The sequence below is a fragment of the Leucoraja erinacea genome, chromosome 23 (genome assembly GCF_028641065.1).
Source record: "Leucoraja erinacea ecotype New England chromosome 23, Leri_hhj_1, whole genome shotgun sequence".
NCBI lineage: Eukaryota > Metazoa > Chordata > Chondrichthyes > Rajiformes > Rajidae > Leucoraja > Leucoraja erinaceus.
In genome coordinates this window covers 33,674,779-33,693,258 of record NC_073399.1, presented here as the reverse complement: position 1 = coordinate 33,693,258, position 18,480 = coordinate 33,674,779, and the positions used below count along the sequence as shown (strand labels likewise).

Sequence of the window (18,480 nt, the reverse complement as noted above, 5' to 3'; positions counted from 1 at the left end):
TGGTGACTACAATTCACATTTGTGTAGAATCTTTATTGGAATCAATTGCCCCAAGTCACGTTACCATTGTGTTACCTGGAAAGCTGGAGGACCTGCATTGTGTTACCTGGAAAGCTGGAGGATGACAAGAAATATATTCACTTACAAGAGGCTTAAATCAGGTAGGCAATAGGAATTTGCAAATGCCACAATTCCAGAATGGGTAACGATAAAAATGGTGTGTTGAATTGTTTCCTCAGTGGGTGATATGTAGAGCAATGTGATGCCAAGTCTCACACCCCCAGATATTTGAGCAATTATTTAAACAAAACCTCGGATGATTCACCTCTGAGAAAGTGCTGTTGTCCAGGTGAAACATTAAATGTGGGCTCCTTCTGCTTGCTGAAGTTGGTAAAAAAGATATAATTACATTATTTTAGAAAAAGAGTAGAATAATTCTCCTTTGTTTCCTGCTACTCCTTCGTTTTCTACCAACATCATAAGGATAGATTTGTCCGTCTGAAGAAGGGTCTCGACCCGAAACGTCACATATTCCTTCACTCCATAGATGCTGCCTCACCCGCTGAGTTTCTCCAACATTTTTATCTACCATAGGAAAAGATTATATAGTTTAACTTAGATTAGTTTAAACTTTAGAGATACAGCACCGAGGCAATTTATAGGGGCCAACTGGAGACAAAAAAAATCACTTGTCCACAATGAGATAGGTTGGAAAATTGGGAGCTTATTATCAGACCGTTCAGGCGCCAGATAACATAGGGGAAGAAGCTGTTCCCGAGTCTGGTGGTGCGCGCTTTCAAGCTTCGGTACCTTTTGTCCAATAGGAGTGGAAAGAAGATGGAATAAGGCCATGGTGGGAAAGGTCCTTGATTTTGTTGGTTACATTCTCAAGGCAGCGTCAAATGCAGATGGAGTCAATAGTTGGGATTCCAATCTGTGTGATGGGCTGGGCTGCCACAATTCCTGCATGCACTTATTTCCACCCATCCTCTTGAAATGAATCATGATTTTGTACTCCTCCAATAAATCTCTTCACAGCCTTTCTTCGCTTCAAGAAGAACAACCCCAGCTTCTGCTGACTAATCCAAGTCGATAAGAACCATGTGCAGTTATAAGCTCTTTGATCCCTCGAGCCTACTCTGCTCAAGGTTAATGGTAGATTTTCTACTTCAGCATCTACTTCAACACTCTCAGTATCCCTCAATTCATCTGATGTTTAGAAATCAGTCAAATCTCATTCAGGGAACAGAGCACGTCACAGCACTGATAACTCCAAAAATCACCATCTTCTGAGTGGAGACATTTCCCCTCATTTTAGTCCTAAATGGCCTGCTAATTTTGAGAATGGTGCTTTTTATGTACCGAATGCATCAGTACAGGGTACATGCACCTCTAAAAAGTTAAAAATTAGATTTTCAAATTTTCGAGTTTTTAATGTCACAAAAATGTTACTAAAGTATGAATTAAATTAATGTATTAATGAAATTAGGTAGTCAGGTCCTGAAATAGATTATGCAACTATAAGGACAAGGATAGACAAAAAGTTAGACTAACTCAGCGGGGACAAGCAGCATCACTGGAGAGAAAGAATGGGTGACGTTTCGGGTTGAGACCCTTCTTCAGGCTAATCAGGGGAAAGGGAAACGAGAGATATAGACGATGATGTAGAGAGATAAAGAACAATGAATGAAGGACATGCAAAAAAAAGTAACGATGATAAAGGAAACAGGCCACTGTTGGGTGAAAACGAGAAGCTGGTGCGACTTGGGTGGGGGAGGGATCGAGAGAGAGGGAATGCCGGGGTTACTTGAAGTTAGAGAAATTAATATTCAAACCACAAGGTTATCCCAATAGACACCCACAGTTCTCACTGAGTCAAATGTTGCAATTATAAGCCACATTGAAATAGATCTGAGTAAATATGGTTTTCCCTTTGGTGTGATGCTGCACAGAAGATCTCATTCATCAGACAACAAGGGTTTCGGCCCGAAACGTCGCCTATTTTCTTCGCTCCATAGATGCTGCTGCACCCGCTGAGTTTCTCCAGCAATTTTGTGTGCCTTTGATAACTTCCACTTAATTGTTATCCCTTACGTGGAAGTACATCCCAAAGCTCTTCCAAAAGACAAATATCACAGATTCTGGAAAGTTGAAATATACAGAGAATACTAGCACTACTCAGCAGGTCAGGCGATAACCTCTTATCAAAACAAGTATTTGCTGAATTTTCCATTTCATATTCCAAGGCACTCTACACGAATGAGTGACCTGTCACCAGAACATGTACATTAATATAACTTGTATTATTAGCATTTTCATTCGCATATCCCAAGACCTTTTATTGGAATGCAGTCAAATGGCCACAATGGGCAAAGGTATGGATAGTTTTTGGAAGGAAAAATAAATGTAATCATAGTTATACACCATGGAGGCAGACCGTTTGTCCAAACCCGTCCTTGCCAACCAAGTTGCCTTTTAGTGCTCGACCTATTGGCCTGTATCTGTTCAATATTCCTCCATACCTTTCTTATTCATGAACCTGGCCAACTACTTAAAGGTTGTAATTGTACCTACCTCTATCACTTTCTCTGGCAGCCCGTCTCACATACCCACCAGGTATGAAAAAGCTGTTTCTCATTCCTCGTTAAAACGTTCCCTGCTCACCTTAAACCAATGCCCTCTAGTTTGAGACTCATTTACTCTGGGGAAGAAGACTGACAATCAACTTATGAATGAATGAATGAATGAATGAATGAATGAATGAATGAATGTAGAAGTTTATTGGCCAAGTATTCACATACAAGGAATGGGGCTGCAAGTGACACCGACATACAGTGACAGTTAGGAATGACACATAAAACATTAAACATTAATAATAAAACATTATTGATTTAACATGTGAATTAAATAAAATACCAGACCACGAGGCTACAGATATTTGATTATTGAGTAGAGCTACTACTCGTGGAAAAAAGCTGTTTTTATGTCTGGCTGTGGCAGCTTTCGCCTTACAGAGGGAAGTGATTCAATGAGTTTGTGGCCAGGGTGAGAGGGGCCAGAGATGATCTTATCCGCTTGCTTCCTGGCCCTTGCTGTGTATCTATGCCGCTAATGATTTTAGCTGTGTCATTTTTTCCTCCAGCACTTTGTTTTTCTGTGCAAGTTTCCCACATTTGGACAGCCTAGTGGGCGCAGCAGGTTTACTCTGTCATCTAAGGTGATAAAATCTTTAATTTTGAATTCATTTGGAAAACGTGCTGGTGAACTCTCTGGGTGCACTTGGGACTTTAGTTTAGCATCACAATGGGTATTTTTAACTTTTTTTTTGTTTTGTTTATTATATTAGCTATTAAGTACTGTGTCCACAAACATGTTATGCTGAAAGTAATAATTTCACTGTTCTGTTTTGGGACATAAGACAATAGAATACACTTGAATTGAATGGAGATGGTGCAGACTTGATACAGGGGGCCTGCGTCCCGGTGAGGCCCAAGGCAAACTGGAGGAACAGCATCATATTTAGCTTGGGCAGCTTACAATCCAGAGGTATGAATACTGATTTCTCTAATTTCAAATAATCCTTGCTTTACCTCTCTCTCTTTCATTCCATTGGTGGAGGCATTCTGGATACTTTCAAGATAGAGCTAGATAGGGCTCTTAAAGATAGCAGAGTCAAGGGATATGGGGAGAAGGCAGGAACGGGGTACTGATTGGGGATGATCAGCCATGGGAGCAAAGAGGTCCTTCTGCAGTTGTACAGAGCCTTAGGGAGACCACACCTGGAGTATTGTGTGCAGTTTTGGTCCCCTAATTTGAGGAAGGACATTCTTGCTGTTGAGGGAGTGCAGCGTAGGTTTACAAGGTTAATTCCCGGGATGGCGGGACTCTCATATGCTGGGAGAATTGAGCAGCTGGGCTTGTACACTCTGGAGTTTAGAAGGATGAGAGGGATTCTCATTGAAACATAAAAGATTGTTAAGGGCTTGGACACACTAAAGGCAGGAAACATGTTCCCGATGTTGGGGGAGTCCAGAACTAGTGGCTACAGTTTGAGAATAAGGAGTAGACCATTTAGAACAGAGACGAGGAAACATTTTTTCTCACAAAGAGTGGTGAGGAATTCTCTGCCTCAGAGGGCGGTTGAGGCAGGTTCTCTGGATGCTTTCAAGAGAGAGCTAGATAGGGCTCTTAAAGATAGCGGAGTCAGGGGATATGGGGAGAAGGCAGGAACTGATTGTGGATGAGCAGCCATGATCACATTGAATGGTGGTGCTGGCTTGAAGGGCCAAATGGCCTACTCCTGCACATATTGTCTATTGTCATGATCACATTGAATGGTGGTGCTGGCTCTAAGGGCCGAATGGCCTACTCCTGCACCTATTATCTACTGTCTGCCCCACACTTAATTTTACTGGCTGTATGCCTCGTTATCAACTTCCCCTCAGCTAACAATGAACCATTCTACATTTTCCTTGATGATTGTCCCATTTAATCTGTTTTCACACCTGACTCTTCCATATCTCAATGTCCACATCTCCCTTGACTCTTAGTCAGAAGAAGGGTCTCGACCTGAAATGTCATCCATTCCTTCTATCCAGAGTTGCTGCCTGACCCGCTGAGTTACTCCAACATTTTATGTCCTTTTGTGTATTAACCGGTATCTGTGGTTCTTTGTTAAGGTTGGGTGAAGACTGCGGTGGGTAGAATTGAGTGTGATGCAGTTCCTTCGCCTTTCAAGAGAGAGTCAGTTAGAATGAGCTCTTAGGGCTAAAAGAATCAAGGGATATGGGGAAAAGCAGGAACAGGGTACTGATTTTAGATGATCAGCCAAAGGGCCGAATGACCTACCCCTGCACCCGTTTCCCTCGAACACTTCGGTGTAAACCTGCATCTGCAGTTCCTTCTCACACATTTTTACATTTTGAACTTTTCTTTTGTTTATTTTTGTTATCTATTTGAGCACTGTGTTTACAAACCTGTCGTGCTGCTGCTGTTGGAAGTAACAATCGAAGGTAGACAAAAATGCTGGAGAAACTCAGTGGGTGAGGCAACATCTATGGAGCGAAGGAATAGGTGACGTTTCAGGTTGAGTCTTTTCTTCAGACTGATGTGGGGGATGGGACAAAAGTGCTGGAGAAACATAGCGGGTAAGGCAGTATCTATGGAGCGAAGGAATAGGTGACGTTCGAAGCTCACCCGCTGAGTTTCTCCAGCATTTTTGTCTACCTCTGATTTTTCCAGCATCTGCTGTTCTTTCTTAAACATAAAACACAACAAGCTGGAGTAACTCCTAAACAGAGAGTTTAGACTCTGAAACTAGCAAGGCTTCCCCCACCCATCCTCTCTATGTTCTACAGAGGTACCATAGAGAGCATCATGATGACCAGCTGTATCACCGCCTGGTACGGGAACTGCAACGATGAGTCTTCTTCTTGCGCATGGCGTGCACAGACTAAAGTTGTAGGACACCTTCTTCCATTTGATCTTATTTGATTGTGCACGCCGGGTTGATTGCATTCGTAGACACAGGGCAGACCACGTGAAGGTTGCAATCCTCCCCCCGCTCCGCTATAAGATCTTTGGTTGCAATCTTCCACCGCAGCGATTAGTCAGGACAGCGGAGAACATCATCTCCCACCCATTCTGGACATTTTCAACAAAAGATGCCTCCGAAAAGCCTCCAACGTTATAAAGGACTCCTCCCACCCCTCGCATGGGACCCTTTGCCCCTCTGCCGTCCGGCATGAGGTACCGGAGCATCAAAACCAGCACCACCAGGATGTGTAACAGCTTATTCCCCCTGGCTGTTAGAATGATGAGCACCTTGTACCTGCTGCTCGCCAACCCACCCCACACATACATCTCACCTAAAACACACACGCTGCACTGGCACCTTACATCAATATTATCCACTATGCACCTCAGCCTCGTTCAAATGTATACTTAGTTCGACAATAGACAATTCGAATGACAAATAAATTATTATTATTAAAACACCCTTGAATTGAATTGGAGATGCTGCAGACGTGATACATTGGCGTCGCCTGCCTACTTCCGGTCCTCCCGGCGCCAGCCCCGCCTTCTTCCCGCCCATCCTGCACCGCGCGCGCTTCCCGCGAAAACGGTTCAAGAGGAGCGAGCGGCAAAAAAAAGCCCTTCGCGCGCGCGCAACCAACCCTGCTAGCGGAAGTCGTGCCTGAGTGACGGCGTTGGCGACCAATCGCCGGCGGGGAGACGCCGGCGGCCGCGGGATGCGGACCAATGGGAGGGTGGCGGATGGCTGGAGGGGCGGGACTTCCGTCGCTCAGGTTAGGTTGAGCCCGGCGGTGCTTTTACACTGGGAGTTTGGGGACGGGAAGATTTTCTTCGCCGCCACCGTGAGGGAAAACTTTCCCCCTCCCCCTCCCCTCTCCCTCTCCCTCCCTTCCTTACGTCCGAGCATGGCTCCCCACAAACACAGCGGCGGCAAGAACGCAGTCAAGAAGCCCAAGATCGACCAGATCCAGGCCGACCACGAGCTTTTCCTGCAGGCCTTCGAGAGTAAGTTCAATCAAGCCCGCCGCTCGGGCAGTGAAGCGGCCGCGACTCGGGGCGGGCGGGCGGGCTGGCGGGCCGAGATCTCGCCCTCCTCCTCCTCCTGTCACCGGCATCCCGCCCTCATCGTGGCCCAGGATCCCACCTCGACTAGGCCGCGCTCCCCGGGCTGGTGATCCGTCCCGCTTAATACATGGGGGGCGATGGGGGTAAATAATAACACCTGCAGGGCGATGAGAGGCCGGGCGAGCTTCAGCGGGGAGGAGGAGGAGGGTACCCTCAGCCATTAAACACACCGGTGATGGTTTTATTGTTTGCACTTGCTGAGTTGAATTGGCACAAAAGATCTGGGCGCGAGTAAGTTTGCGGGGAGGGGTTGAAGAGTGGTGAAGGTTCTGATGATGGGGGTGGTTGTTGTGGAGGGGTGGGAAGGGGGAAGATGGAGGGGGTGCCAGTGGGGACGAGAGAGAGAGAGAGATGATGGTGGGGGTGGCAATTAGGAGGGGAGGGTTAGTGGTGGTGAAAAGTGGAGGGGGTAGAAGGCGGTGATGGAGGGGGATGAAGAGAGGGTGGGTGGTGGCTGATGATGGGTGGTGGTGCAGAGGGGAGGGGGTTTAAGGGGATGGTACTGGGACAGTGGGGGTGGGCATGTTACATGGTTATGTTCTTTAACATACCCCCATTAACACCATTGATCCTACCAAACTCATCTGACATACTCAACAGTTGTGAAACAACACTGTTAATTTGACAAAGTAATTGTTCATCCCGTATGTACACTAGATATACACATTTTCACACTTTACACTTCCTTATCTATGTACCTCCCTCTCCCCTGACATCAGTCTGAAGAAGGGTCTCGACCCAAAACGTCAACCATTCCTTATCTCCAGAGATGCTGCCTGTCCCACTGAGTTACTTCAGCTTTTTGTGTCTATCTTGGATATACAAGATATATTTAAGTTTGTATGTTGGAGGTATGGCCCCTACTTTTGAAATTAGCTCCATCGTGTGTTGTCTGAATGCTTCCTGAATTCCCCATTGACTTGTGAAAAGGATGGGAAAGAGGGAGGGGGGGGGGGGGGGGGGGGGGGTACGGGGCTGGGGCTTGTTGGATGAGACTGTGACACAAATTCATTCACTTTCATTTTCCCAGAGCCGACACAAATTTACAGATTTCTCCGAACCAGGAACCTCATAGCGGTAAGTTTCATAAAATAAATAAACCTGTTATTCCCTTCACATGAGAGGTGGAATTGTGACCTGATAGAGGGAGTACAGTTTTGGCAAAATGAGCCTGATCAACATGACAATTCTCCACATGAAATGATTATAGTTGATTTCGCTACTTAACCTAATGTGCTGTAAATGATCATTACTTTTTTATATGCTATCATTTAAATTTGTATATATTGCAAACACCAGAAATGCAAGTTATTTGTCATCCCATTACAGAGGGGATGTTTTGGGGGCTATTCTGATGAGTCCTTTTTGTTTTTCAGCCCATCTTTTTGCACAGAACCCTCACTTACATGTCACATCGATTATCAAGGACGAACGCCAAAAGGTACTTTAAAGCATCTAATGTTATTCTTTGGGCTAAAGGAAAATATCAAGGAAGCATTATTGTGTAGGATGGAACTGCAGGTGCTGGTTTAAAATGAAGGTAGTCAAAAAGCTGGAGTAACTCAGTGGGTCAGACAGCATCTCTGGAGAAAAGGAATAGGTGATGACTTGACCCGAAACGTCGCCTATTCCTTTTCTCCAGAGATGCTATCTGATCTGCTGAGTTACTCCAGCTTTTTGTGTCCATCTAAGGAAAAATTATCAGCAGGTTAAGCTTGTATTGAGTGCAGGTAAAATTTGTTTTGTTGGTTCATTCCACATAAATAAATTGTCACACATTTTCAAGTGTTTAATATTTTTGAAATCCACTTATTTAAAATAGTTGGGCATATCAATAGGAAGAGTCTAAATGTAAACTTTATGAAAATGTGCTGTTTTTACATCTAAACTGAAAGCCTTTTGATTAATTCTAATTATTATGATGTTGTGTGCCCTCTAATGAAAAATTGAACATGGGAACAATATTTATTTGGAACTATGTGGTGTTTTCCTTTGATAATTTCAAAGCTGAATTGTTTAATATTTTTGTTAGATTTATCTTGCCAATCTTTAGTTGTAAAAATCCTAGCCACAAAACAATTTGTTATCTTGAATTCAGATGCGGGTTCACACCGAAGATAGATGCAAAATGCTGGAGTAACTCAGCGGGATAGGCAGCATCTCTGGATAGAAGGAATGGGTGACGTTTCGGGTTGAGACCCCTCTTCAGACTCGTCCTGAAGGGTCTCGATCCGACACGTCAACCATTCCTTCTGTCCAGAGATGCTGCCTGTCCCGCTGCTTTACTCCAGCATTTTGTGTCTAGTTATCGTAAATATTTGGGAAAATATCACATTGATATGGAAACTGTGTTTGTTGATGGTCTGAATAATAGTGGTTGTCTTTGGGTACAAACAAAATTATCATCCTTACTCAAAGTAGGTAGGTCTTGAGATGGTTAATGAGGTCTACAAATCCTTCTACTGAAGGGGCAGACAATCCTCAAGATGCTGATGGTTTGACCTGTGGTGTGATCTTGCTGTTTGTGCTTATTTTCTGTTTGTTTTTTGGAGAACCTGAGGTCTTTTCTGGAGAGTCTTAAACCCCTGTCCCACGGTACGAGTTCATTCCAAGAGTTCTCCCGAGCTTGTCCTGATTCGAACTCGGAGATTAACGGTGATGGCCACTCGTCGGTACTCGGGGCTCTCGTGGACATTTTTCAACATGTTGAAAAATCTTCACGAGTCTTCCCGTGCTTACCTGCCATAAGCGAGTCTTCCCGAGTACCTGCCGTTAGCATTATGAGCCGCAAAGAGACGTCCCCGAGTTCCGACATACCCGCTACGTTCATTCTCCGTGCTTACCCGGAGTTTGATTATTTTAAAACTCTTGGAATGAACTCGTACTGTGGGACAGGGCTATATACTCCCAAATATCAGGACTTTACTTTTTCAAGGTGGTGATTGTGCACTTGCTTGAAGTGATTTCTTTGTCTTCTCAGAGATCATTTGTTACAACACAAGTCTCTACAGAGAATGTTTAGTGGAGAGTGCTATTGGGGTATGAATAATGTCACCTGAGCAGTATGGTTGGTTATATGACATTTGTATTTTGATGCTTGGAATGTTGGCCTGAAATAGGATATCATGACTGGTTTGCCTGACCTCCCATTGGATCGAAGGATTTTTTTTAAGACTGTTGTCAAAAAAATGTGGGTGCTTCTACAGTGCTTTGAGATGCTTGCTATAAGTCGCGTATGTCACTGAGCCACAGGAGAGTGATGTGACTCCTGTGGTCCTAGTCCTACAGGTCTAGTGTATATGTGTAGGAAGGAAATGCAGACGTTGGTTTAAACTGAGGATAGACAGAAAAGTATCTCATGCAGCAACTCTGGTGTGAAGGAAAGGGTGACGTTTCGGGTCGAGACACTTCGTCAGACATATCCATGTAGGACTTGGTATAGTTTGGGATTTGAAATTTTCAAACTCTTCATCAGGCAGCTGGTGGCTCTGCTGTAAAAGAGGAGATGGTGATGGATTTCATAGTGAACTCTTGCCCCACTGTAAACAGACCTCTGAGATGTGGAATCTGCTCAACGCGTTCCTGTAAATCTTTATTAACGGGAGTGTGATGCAATTTGACGGATAAAGCGCCTTTTGCCTGCAAGCGAAATGACACCAGGTGAATAAACCTGCCTAAAATATTGGGATTAAACCAGTAAATTCACCATGGATTTCCAAAGGTTCACTCGTGATTCAACTTGTCAACACTGCTTTTATCACCATTGAAAGGGAGAAAACTGGCTAGATTCTTGGCTGATATGACGTTGAATTGATCTTGAAGGAGGGCACTTTTTAAAATATGTACCAATGGTTTCATTCCTTTTTGGAAACATCAGAGTTGTATAAATCTTTCATTTGTTTATTCATTCATGTGAAGGATCATATTAACTTGCCCCCAGTGACTTTACCCAGTGTTCATTGAAGTCTTCAGGCTATATGTCTGAATGTTAAATGTTCCATCAGGCAGGTATTCTTGTGAAAAATAAGTAGTTCAAAAGCTTGTTTGTCTATTTGTAATTTCATTTAATTCTTGTTTGTAATTTTAGAACTATTTTCTTGTTCCATTTCACCAAGGAAGCTATTTGGTGACCTTAGATAGTTTTGTATTTGATAATTACCAAAAATGAATGATATTTTGAAGTACACCCATGTTTATGTTCTTATATTTGCTGGGAAACTGGGAAGATTTTTGCCACTTTTGTACTGCATTAAAAAGTCTTTTAAATACTATAAAATGCAAGCTGTAGGTCTGGGTTTTGATGGTTATGCAGTCTTTGAACTTTTATGTAACTTACAGTTCAGTTTTTTGGATTATGTCAGCCTGTATCCTTTTGCATTTGTTCCTTCATGGAGGTTTCTTCCTCCATATTTTAGTACATCTGTATAAAACTACCTGTCAGAGCAGGAGTTACCATCTAACCTCTTTGGCACTCCGTTGCTTGCCAGTCCAATTTCTTTGTACAAATTGAAATTGATAGTTGGGGTGTAAGATGTAACATTGAGCAGAATTTATACTTTGAAAAATCATTCAAGTTGCAGCTGAATTATTGCAGCAGTATTGCATATCAGATATAGCTTCTTTATATCCCATTTGAATGTTAAGTAGATCTATCCAGAGGCTTTTTTTTCCTGAAAGTGACATATTTGATGACCACTGTGTATTACTCATGATATTTAGCTATATTGTCATGTTAACATCAGAAATTACAATCCATGTGAGTGCCGTCTTCAATGAAAAATTGGAATGAAGAACTTGTGAAGCTGACTTGGTATCTTGGCATTAAATTTAGTTCACAAACTACATGACATTTTTGAAATGCCCTCTAAATGTACTGATCATGGCCTGTACTGTGGCCCAACCTTTCAATGTCCGGAATAACGTCTTCCTCTCTGTTATCGGGCTTCTAAATGTCCTTCCATAATTTAGGGTCTACACTCTGTATTTTCTCCTTCACTCTTTTGTACTTGTGTTTGAACTGACTGTATCTATATGTATGATATATCTAATCTGTTTGGATAGCATGCACAACAAAGGGGTTCACTGTACCTCAGTATATGTGATAATAATGCACCTAACCAAGGAAAACATGTTTTTGGTATATAAGAGATAATAAAAGCCATTTTTGACCACTTGAATACTGTGCAGTGTTGCTTTTCACATTTGCCTTGCCGTCCACCCCCTTCCCAACCCCCCCCCCCCCCCCCCCCCCACCAAGGAACGTTAAGGGCCACAAACTGATAGTTTATTGTTTTGTTTCTCTGATGGATTGGATAAGTATGCAGCAGCTTCAGGAAGTGGGGAAGTATGTGTGGTGGAGGTGTCTTTAAAGTGATGCCTTGGAACCTGCATTGTCCCCTCCATTAGGAGGAATAGATCATTCATATTACTGCAAACTACTGGATAAGAAATGTGAACTAGAATTGATGTCACATTTGGACCGTAGGATTTCCTGGTGGAAAAACCTAAATCTCTTGTAATAGTTATCAAAAGGAATTGCTTTATCATTATTGTCACATGGACTGAGATGCAGTAGAACTTCATTTTATTTGTTATCCTGGCAAATCATACCATAAATGGGTACATCAGATAGTGCAAAAGAGAAAATAAACTGCAAAATATAGTTACAACTTCTGAGAAAGTGCAGATAAAAAAGTGTAAGGTCCGCAATTTAGGTCTGTTTAAGAGTTTGACAACAATGGGAAAAGAAGCTGTTCTTGAATCCTATGATACGTGCTTCCTAGCTTCAGTGTCTTCTGTCTGACAGCAGAAGGTAGAGGAGATTTATCAGAATTTTCCAAGTTACTGCTCGGAATCCTGAAATATTCAGTTTTGAATTTTCAATGCAAATAATATGCTGTAAATGAGAACCATGCCTTGGATTACGATATTTAAAATGACTTGATGGAAATTATAGAAGAAATGTCTTCAATACATGCAATCAGGAGGAAGGAAAAGTTTTAAAGCAATGGAACAATTGACAGTGTCTTCTAAACTGCTATTGTTATTTTTTTCTTTGAATATAATCTTTAGAAAGATAATGGGCTTTAAAATTCTGCAGGAAGATGTTTGGATTATTTTAGTTCCATTGCATTTTTTTAGCTTCAAAAGTTGCTGCGTTTATGATTATTTTTAAAGGTTTATTATTTGAACATCTTGTGATTGCAGGTGGGTTATCTGTAAATGAAATCAAACACTCCTTACCAGGAGTGGTGGTGGAGACAGATGCGGTTGTGGTATTTGAGGCTTTTAGATAGGCGCATGGATATGCATGGAATGGAGGGAGATGGATCATGTTCAGGCGGATTAAATTAGTTTATCTTGCATCCCGTTCGGCCCCTACGGGTAAAAGAAGAATCTCAGTGAAGGCAACTTTGATGGTGAAATAATGAGACGGGATGCTGAATCGTCAAATACAATTTCCTTGGTATTGCAATGGAATGCTAATCTAATTATGTTCAATTTTATAGGTTTGCTGATGTTTCTGTCTGACATTTGAGTTGGTTGAATAGTTTTGAATGCTTTATTTGCACACACTTACCTGTACCTTAAGTTGTTTGAGTTCAAAAGAAAGGGGTGCTTTTCTGAAATTTTGAGCTTTTTTGTCTTTTGGTGTATTTGATGGATTTGAGTCAAAAATCTGTGTATTTTGGCAAGTCGGGTGAACATGCAATCTAAACTCCTGACATAAGCTAGCCTTTTTTCCTGGCACCACCATAACCAGTATAATGAACCTCATCAGGACCGAGAATATTTCCTGAAAGTAAATGCCAATTTTTAAAGTGGGAAACTGGAAAAAAACAATGATGCTGGAATCAAATATGGACTAGGTTGCAAGCAATATTTATGATCTTCCAAAGAGATCTTTGAACAAATTCTGTTGGCTTGCATTGTTTTTAAATGGTGCTGTAATCTTGCTGCTTTGTTGGTTGCCTGCTGGGTTTAATCCATATATTTTATGGTTGAGTATTTGTCACAGCAGATTGCATACTCTGTTTCTAATTTTTTTTCTTCAAAGTGGATACTTTTGTCTGACGTGATCAGTTTTAAATTTCAAATAAGGAATAGCTTCTTAGTTAATTTATCAGTGGTATTATTCTGTACTGTTGCTATTTCCATTATTTGATACCATTCAGTAATACATTTTCGACTTTATGTTCAAGATGGTTTTCAATGATGTTTTGTATACACATGCTTCTTTTGTCTGACTAATTTAAACACAAATAAATACAGCAACCCAGAAGTTTCAAATCTGTTATTTCTGTGATGTTTGTAAATGGAGATGCAACTGCTAGACAGGCGATGTTAGTTATTCGCAGCAGTTTTAAACTGAAGATTTGTTTTCGTATATCATGTATTTCATAACAAGAGGATTTCAGTATAGGAGTAAAGAGGTTCTTCTGCAGTTGTATAGGGCTCTGGTGAGACCACATCTGGAGTATTGTGTACAGTTTTGGTCTCCTAATTTGAGGAAGGACATCCTTGTGATTAAGGCAGTGCAGCGTAGGTTCGCGAGATTGATCCCTGGGATGGCGGGACTGTCATGAGGAAAGATTGAAAAGACTAGGCTTGTATTCACTGGAGTTTAGAAGGATGAGGGGGGATCTTTTAGAAACATATAAAATTATAAAAGGACTGGACAAGCTAGATGCAAGAAAAATGTTCCCAATGTTGGGCGAGTCCAGAACAAGGAGCCACAGCCTTGGAATAAAGGGTAGGTCATTTAAGACTGAGGTGAGAAAAAACTTTTTCACCCAGAGAGTTGTGAATTTATGGAATTCCCTGCCACAGAGGGTAGTGGAGGCCAAATCACTGGATGGATTTAAGAAAGAGTTAGATAGAGCTCTAGGAGCTAGTGGAGTCAAGGGATATGGGGAGAAGGCAGGCACTGGTTATTGATAGGGGATGATCAGCCATGATCACAATGAATGGCGGTGCTGGCTCGTAGGGCCGAATGGCCTCCTCCTGCACCTATTTTCTATGTTTCTATGTTGGAAATCTTGTGGAAGATTTTCAGGTCCAGAATAAAACAAGATGCTGCAGGAACTCAGTGGGTCAGGCAGCTTCTGTGGAGGGAATGGGCAGGATCTTTTAGGTCGGGATCCTTCAGACGAACAACGGGGAAGAAAGGTGGAAAAAGGAGGTGACTTTGGGGCAAAGTCAGCAAGTGACAGGTGGCTACGGATAAGGGAGGGGTGATTGGCAGATGGGCGGAGTAAGTGACAAAACATCATCTGTCCATTCCCCCTCATAGATGCTGTCTGACCTGCAAAATCCAGCACTTTTTTTTTGCTGGATTGCAGCAATTTTCTTGTGTCTCCTGGTCTATCAGTCACTAGCTCAATTGGCATTATCCTCGGTAGCAGTATCATATTCCCTTAAGGATTTTTTGTTGTTGTGTTTTGTTCATTTTTGTTTTTTATAGGGTGGTTGCATGAAAGGTCACTGGGTCATGGCGCACGGAGCCGCTAAATCCAACTGGAAGACATCCGTCACTTCCGGTATATGTTATTAATGCTAGAAACGCGTACTTTCCTACCTGTTAAAAACCGCCAAAATGTTGAATTTTTGCGCTGAAAAAAATTGTGGGAGTTTGGGGTAAGTGTGAGAGACATGTACCCAACTTTAGAATTCCAAACGTGAAGTGAAATTAAGGTATAGAGAAGCGACAACTGAAGGGACTACAGCAGCTAAAGTGCTTGGTAAACATTGAAAATATCGGGAATTATCGCGTTTGCTCACTGCATTTCATCAAGTAAGGCATTATTTGTGTTTTTTCTTGATTCCTTTGGTATCTAAAAATTCTCAGAAGTGATAAATCTGGCTGTAAATTTTTCTTCAGATGCGTTTTCATTTTGTATGTAAAAACCCACGAGAACCATGGGCGATTAAAAAAAAATTACAGCCAGATTTATCACTTCTGAAACTTTTTAGATGCCAAAGGAATCAAGAAATAACACAAATAATGCCTTACTGTTGATGAAATGCAGTGAGCAAACGGCCAATGTTCGCTAAGCACTCTGTCTGTTGTTGTCCCTTCAGCTCTCGTTTCTATCTACCGTCATTTCTCCTCACTTTTGGAATTCTGAAGTAGGCTAAATGTCTCTCACGCTTATCCCGATTTCCATAATTATTTACAGCGCAAAAATTGACAATTTCAGCGGGTTTTAACGCTGGAAACAATGGTAAGTGCCTACCTGCAGTACATCGCGTGTAATCCATTTGGAGTAGCGTAGCAACAGTACGGGTCGTGGGTCGTGACCCGACTGCCGTGAAACCTCCCTATACAAAGTTTGAATAAGTAGCTTTTGTGTCAATGTAAGGCAAAACCGTGGCACTCGTGGTACAATTGCTACAATCCGTTTGTGGTGTCTTGGTGGGATTACCAACACAGCCGCTTTAAATTAATTGCCACTCAAGTTGCTGCAGTCAAGAGCCTGCTCAAAATAATGTAATTTTGTGTCAATGGTGGTTATAGTTTTGAGTCAATGTTGCACCTCCATTGAATGCTTATATTTAACACCACCATAATGTTCGGGACAAAGACTCATCATTTATTTATTTGCGTCTGTATTCCACAATTTGAGATTTGTAATAGGAAAAAATCACACATGGTTAAAGTGCACATTGTCAGAAATTGATTAGGCCAATTTTATACATTTTGGTTTCACCATGTAGAAATTACAGCAGTGTTTATACCTAGTCCCCCTGTTTCAGGGCTCCATAATATTTGGGACACAGCGATGTCATGTAAATGAAAGTAGTCATGTTTAGTATTTTGTTGCATATCCTTTGCATGCAATGACTGCTTGAAGTCTGCGATTCATTGACATCACCAGTTGCTGGGTGTCTTCTCTGGTGATGCTCTGAGATGTATTGCAGCCATCTTTAGCTTATGCTTATGTTGGGGGCTAGTCCCCTTCCGTTTTCTCTTCAGCATATAAAAGGCATGCTCAATTTGGTTCAGAGCGGGTGATTGACTTGGCCACACAAGAATTGACCATTTATTAGCTTTGAAAAACTCCTTTGTTGCTTTAGCAGTATGTTTGGGATCATTGTCTTGCTGTAGAATAAACCGCTGGCCAATGAGTTTTGAGGCATTTGTTTCAACTTGAGCAGATAGGATGTGTCTATACATTTCAGAATTCATTATGCTACTACCATCAGCAGTTGTATCATCAATGATGATCATAGAGGGAATTCTGTCATCAGCTGTGGAGGTTTTCCTTGGCCTGCCAGTCCCTTAGCGATTAATAAGCTCACCAGTGCTCTCTTTCTTCTTAATAATGTTCCAAACAGTTGTGTTTGGTAAGTCTAAGGTTTGGCTGATGTCTAACAGTTTTATTCTTGTTTCTCAGTCCCATAATGGCTTCTTTGGCTTTCATTGGCACAATTTTTGGTCCTCAAACTGATAGACAGCAATAAAAGTTTCCAAAGGTGATGGAAATACTGGAAGAAAGACTAGGTGCTGAGAGCTCTCTTATACCTGCATTAAGGGGGCAATTAAACACACCTGAGGTATTACTATAACCTATGAAGCCATGTGTCCCAAACATGTGTCCCAAACACATCCCCTAAAATGGGGATACTATGTATAATCATAGCTGTAATTTCTACATGGTGAAACCGAAATGTATAAAAAAATGGCTTTTATTAAAATCTGACAGTGCACATTTTAACCACGGGTGATTTTTGCTATTACAAATCTCAAATTGTGGAGTACAGAGGCAAATGAATAAATGACAGGTCTTTGTCCCAAACATTATGGAGGGCACTGTAATTGGACTTAGATTTGAGCTTTCCCTTCTCCTTTGGTCTCCCACCTCTCTGAGTATTAGGATCAGTTGATTAAATGGACAATTTCTCTGTTAGCTCATTGTCCATGTATCATGTAATCTATACATTGGTTTCCACTATTGTTAATCATTTAGATGGTGTAATTCAATATTGAATTGTCATCCTGATAAAATGACACTGATTTATGAATGAAATTCTATGTTTTTTTGTATTGAAAACTGATTTGGGCAACTGCTTGCTGAAAGTGTGTAGCTTTATTTAACAAAAGTGCTGTAGCTAAGTAGTGCCAGTGGATTCAAGCCTTGCCTGTGTAGCATTCCCTCGAAGATAACCCATAAATAATAATGAATACTGTACATCATACTTCAATTGTGGTTTTACCAAAGCTGAAGAATACTTTTGTATAAAATGTCCATGGAAATTAAACCCTGTTGGGTTTCCTAATAAAAGATATACAAAGTGCTGGAGTAATTCAACAAGGTTGGCAGCATCTCTGGAAGGCATGGATAGATGAGGGGTTTAAGAAGGAACTGCAGATGCTGGAAAATGGAAGGTAGACAAAAGTGCTGGAGAAACTCAGCAGGTGCAGCAGCATCTATGGAGCGAAGGAAATAGGCAATGTTTCAGGCCGAAATGTTGCCTATTTCCTTCGCTCCATAGATGCTGCTGCACCCGCTGAGTTTCTCCAGCACTTTTGTCTCCCATGGATAGATGTGGTTTGAGTCGGGATCCATCTTTCCGAAGGGTAATAATTTCCTACGTTTTTGCTCTACCTGTATATTGACAATTTGTGAATCATGTCAAAATCCTGTTTTTTATTTCAGATTAACAATCTTTTGCTCGGTTCTTGGAGCACAGCAATATTTTTCCAGTGTTTTGGGCTTCATTATAAAGCTTTCGGGTACCCCTCTTGCTGTTGGGAAGGTGCACCGGTGCTGTGAATGTATCCTCCATTCCTCCTGACAGCACATGCTAATGAGAGAG

At 41.8% G+C, this 18,480-nt stretch overlaps 1 protein-coding gene across 1 annotated transcript in view; it reads left to right on the top strand.

Moving 5' to 3' along the window:
• Positions 1 to 6,340: 6,340 nt before the first annotated feature.
• The window catches only part of LOC129708469 (polycomb protein suz12-like), a 56,517-nt gene continuing 44,377 nt past the window's right edge, over positions 6,341 to 18,480 (top strand). Inside the window, exons 1-3 of the mRNA XM_055654271.1 lie at positions 6,341 to 6,540; positions 7,691 to 7,737; positions 8,037 to 8,101. Coding sequence (XP_055510246.1) covers positions 6,441 to 6,540; positions 7,691 to 7,737; positions 8,037 to 8,101 — 212 coding nt within the window. The 5' untranslated portion in view covers positions 6,341 to 6,440. The remainder of the gene's footprint in view (positions 6,541 to 7,690; positions 7,738 to 8,036; positions 8,102 to 18,480) is intronic.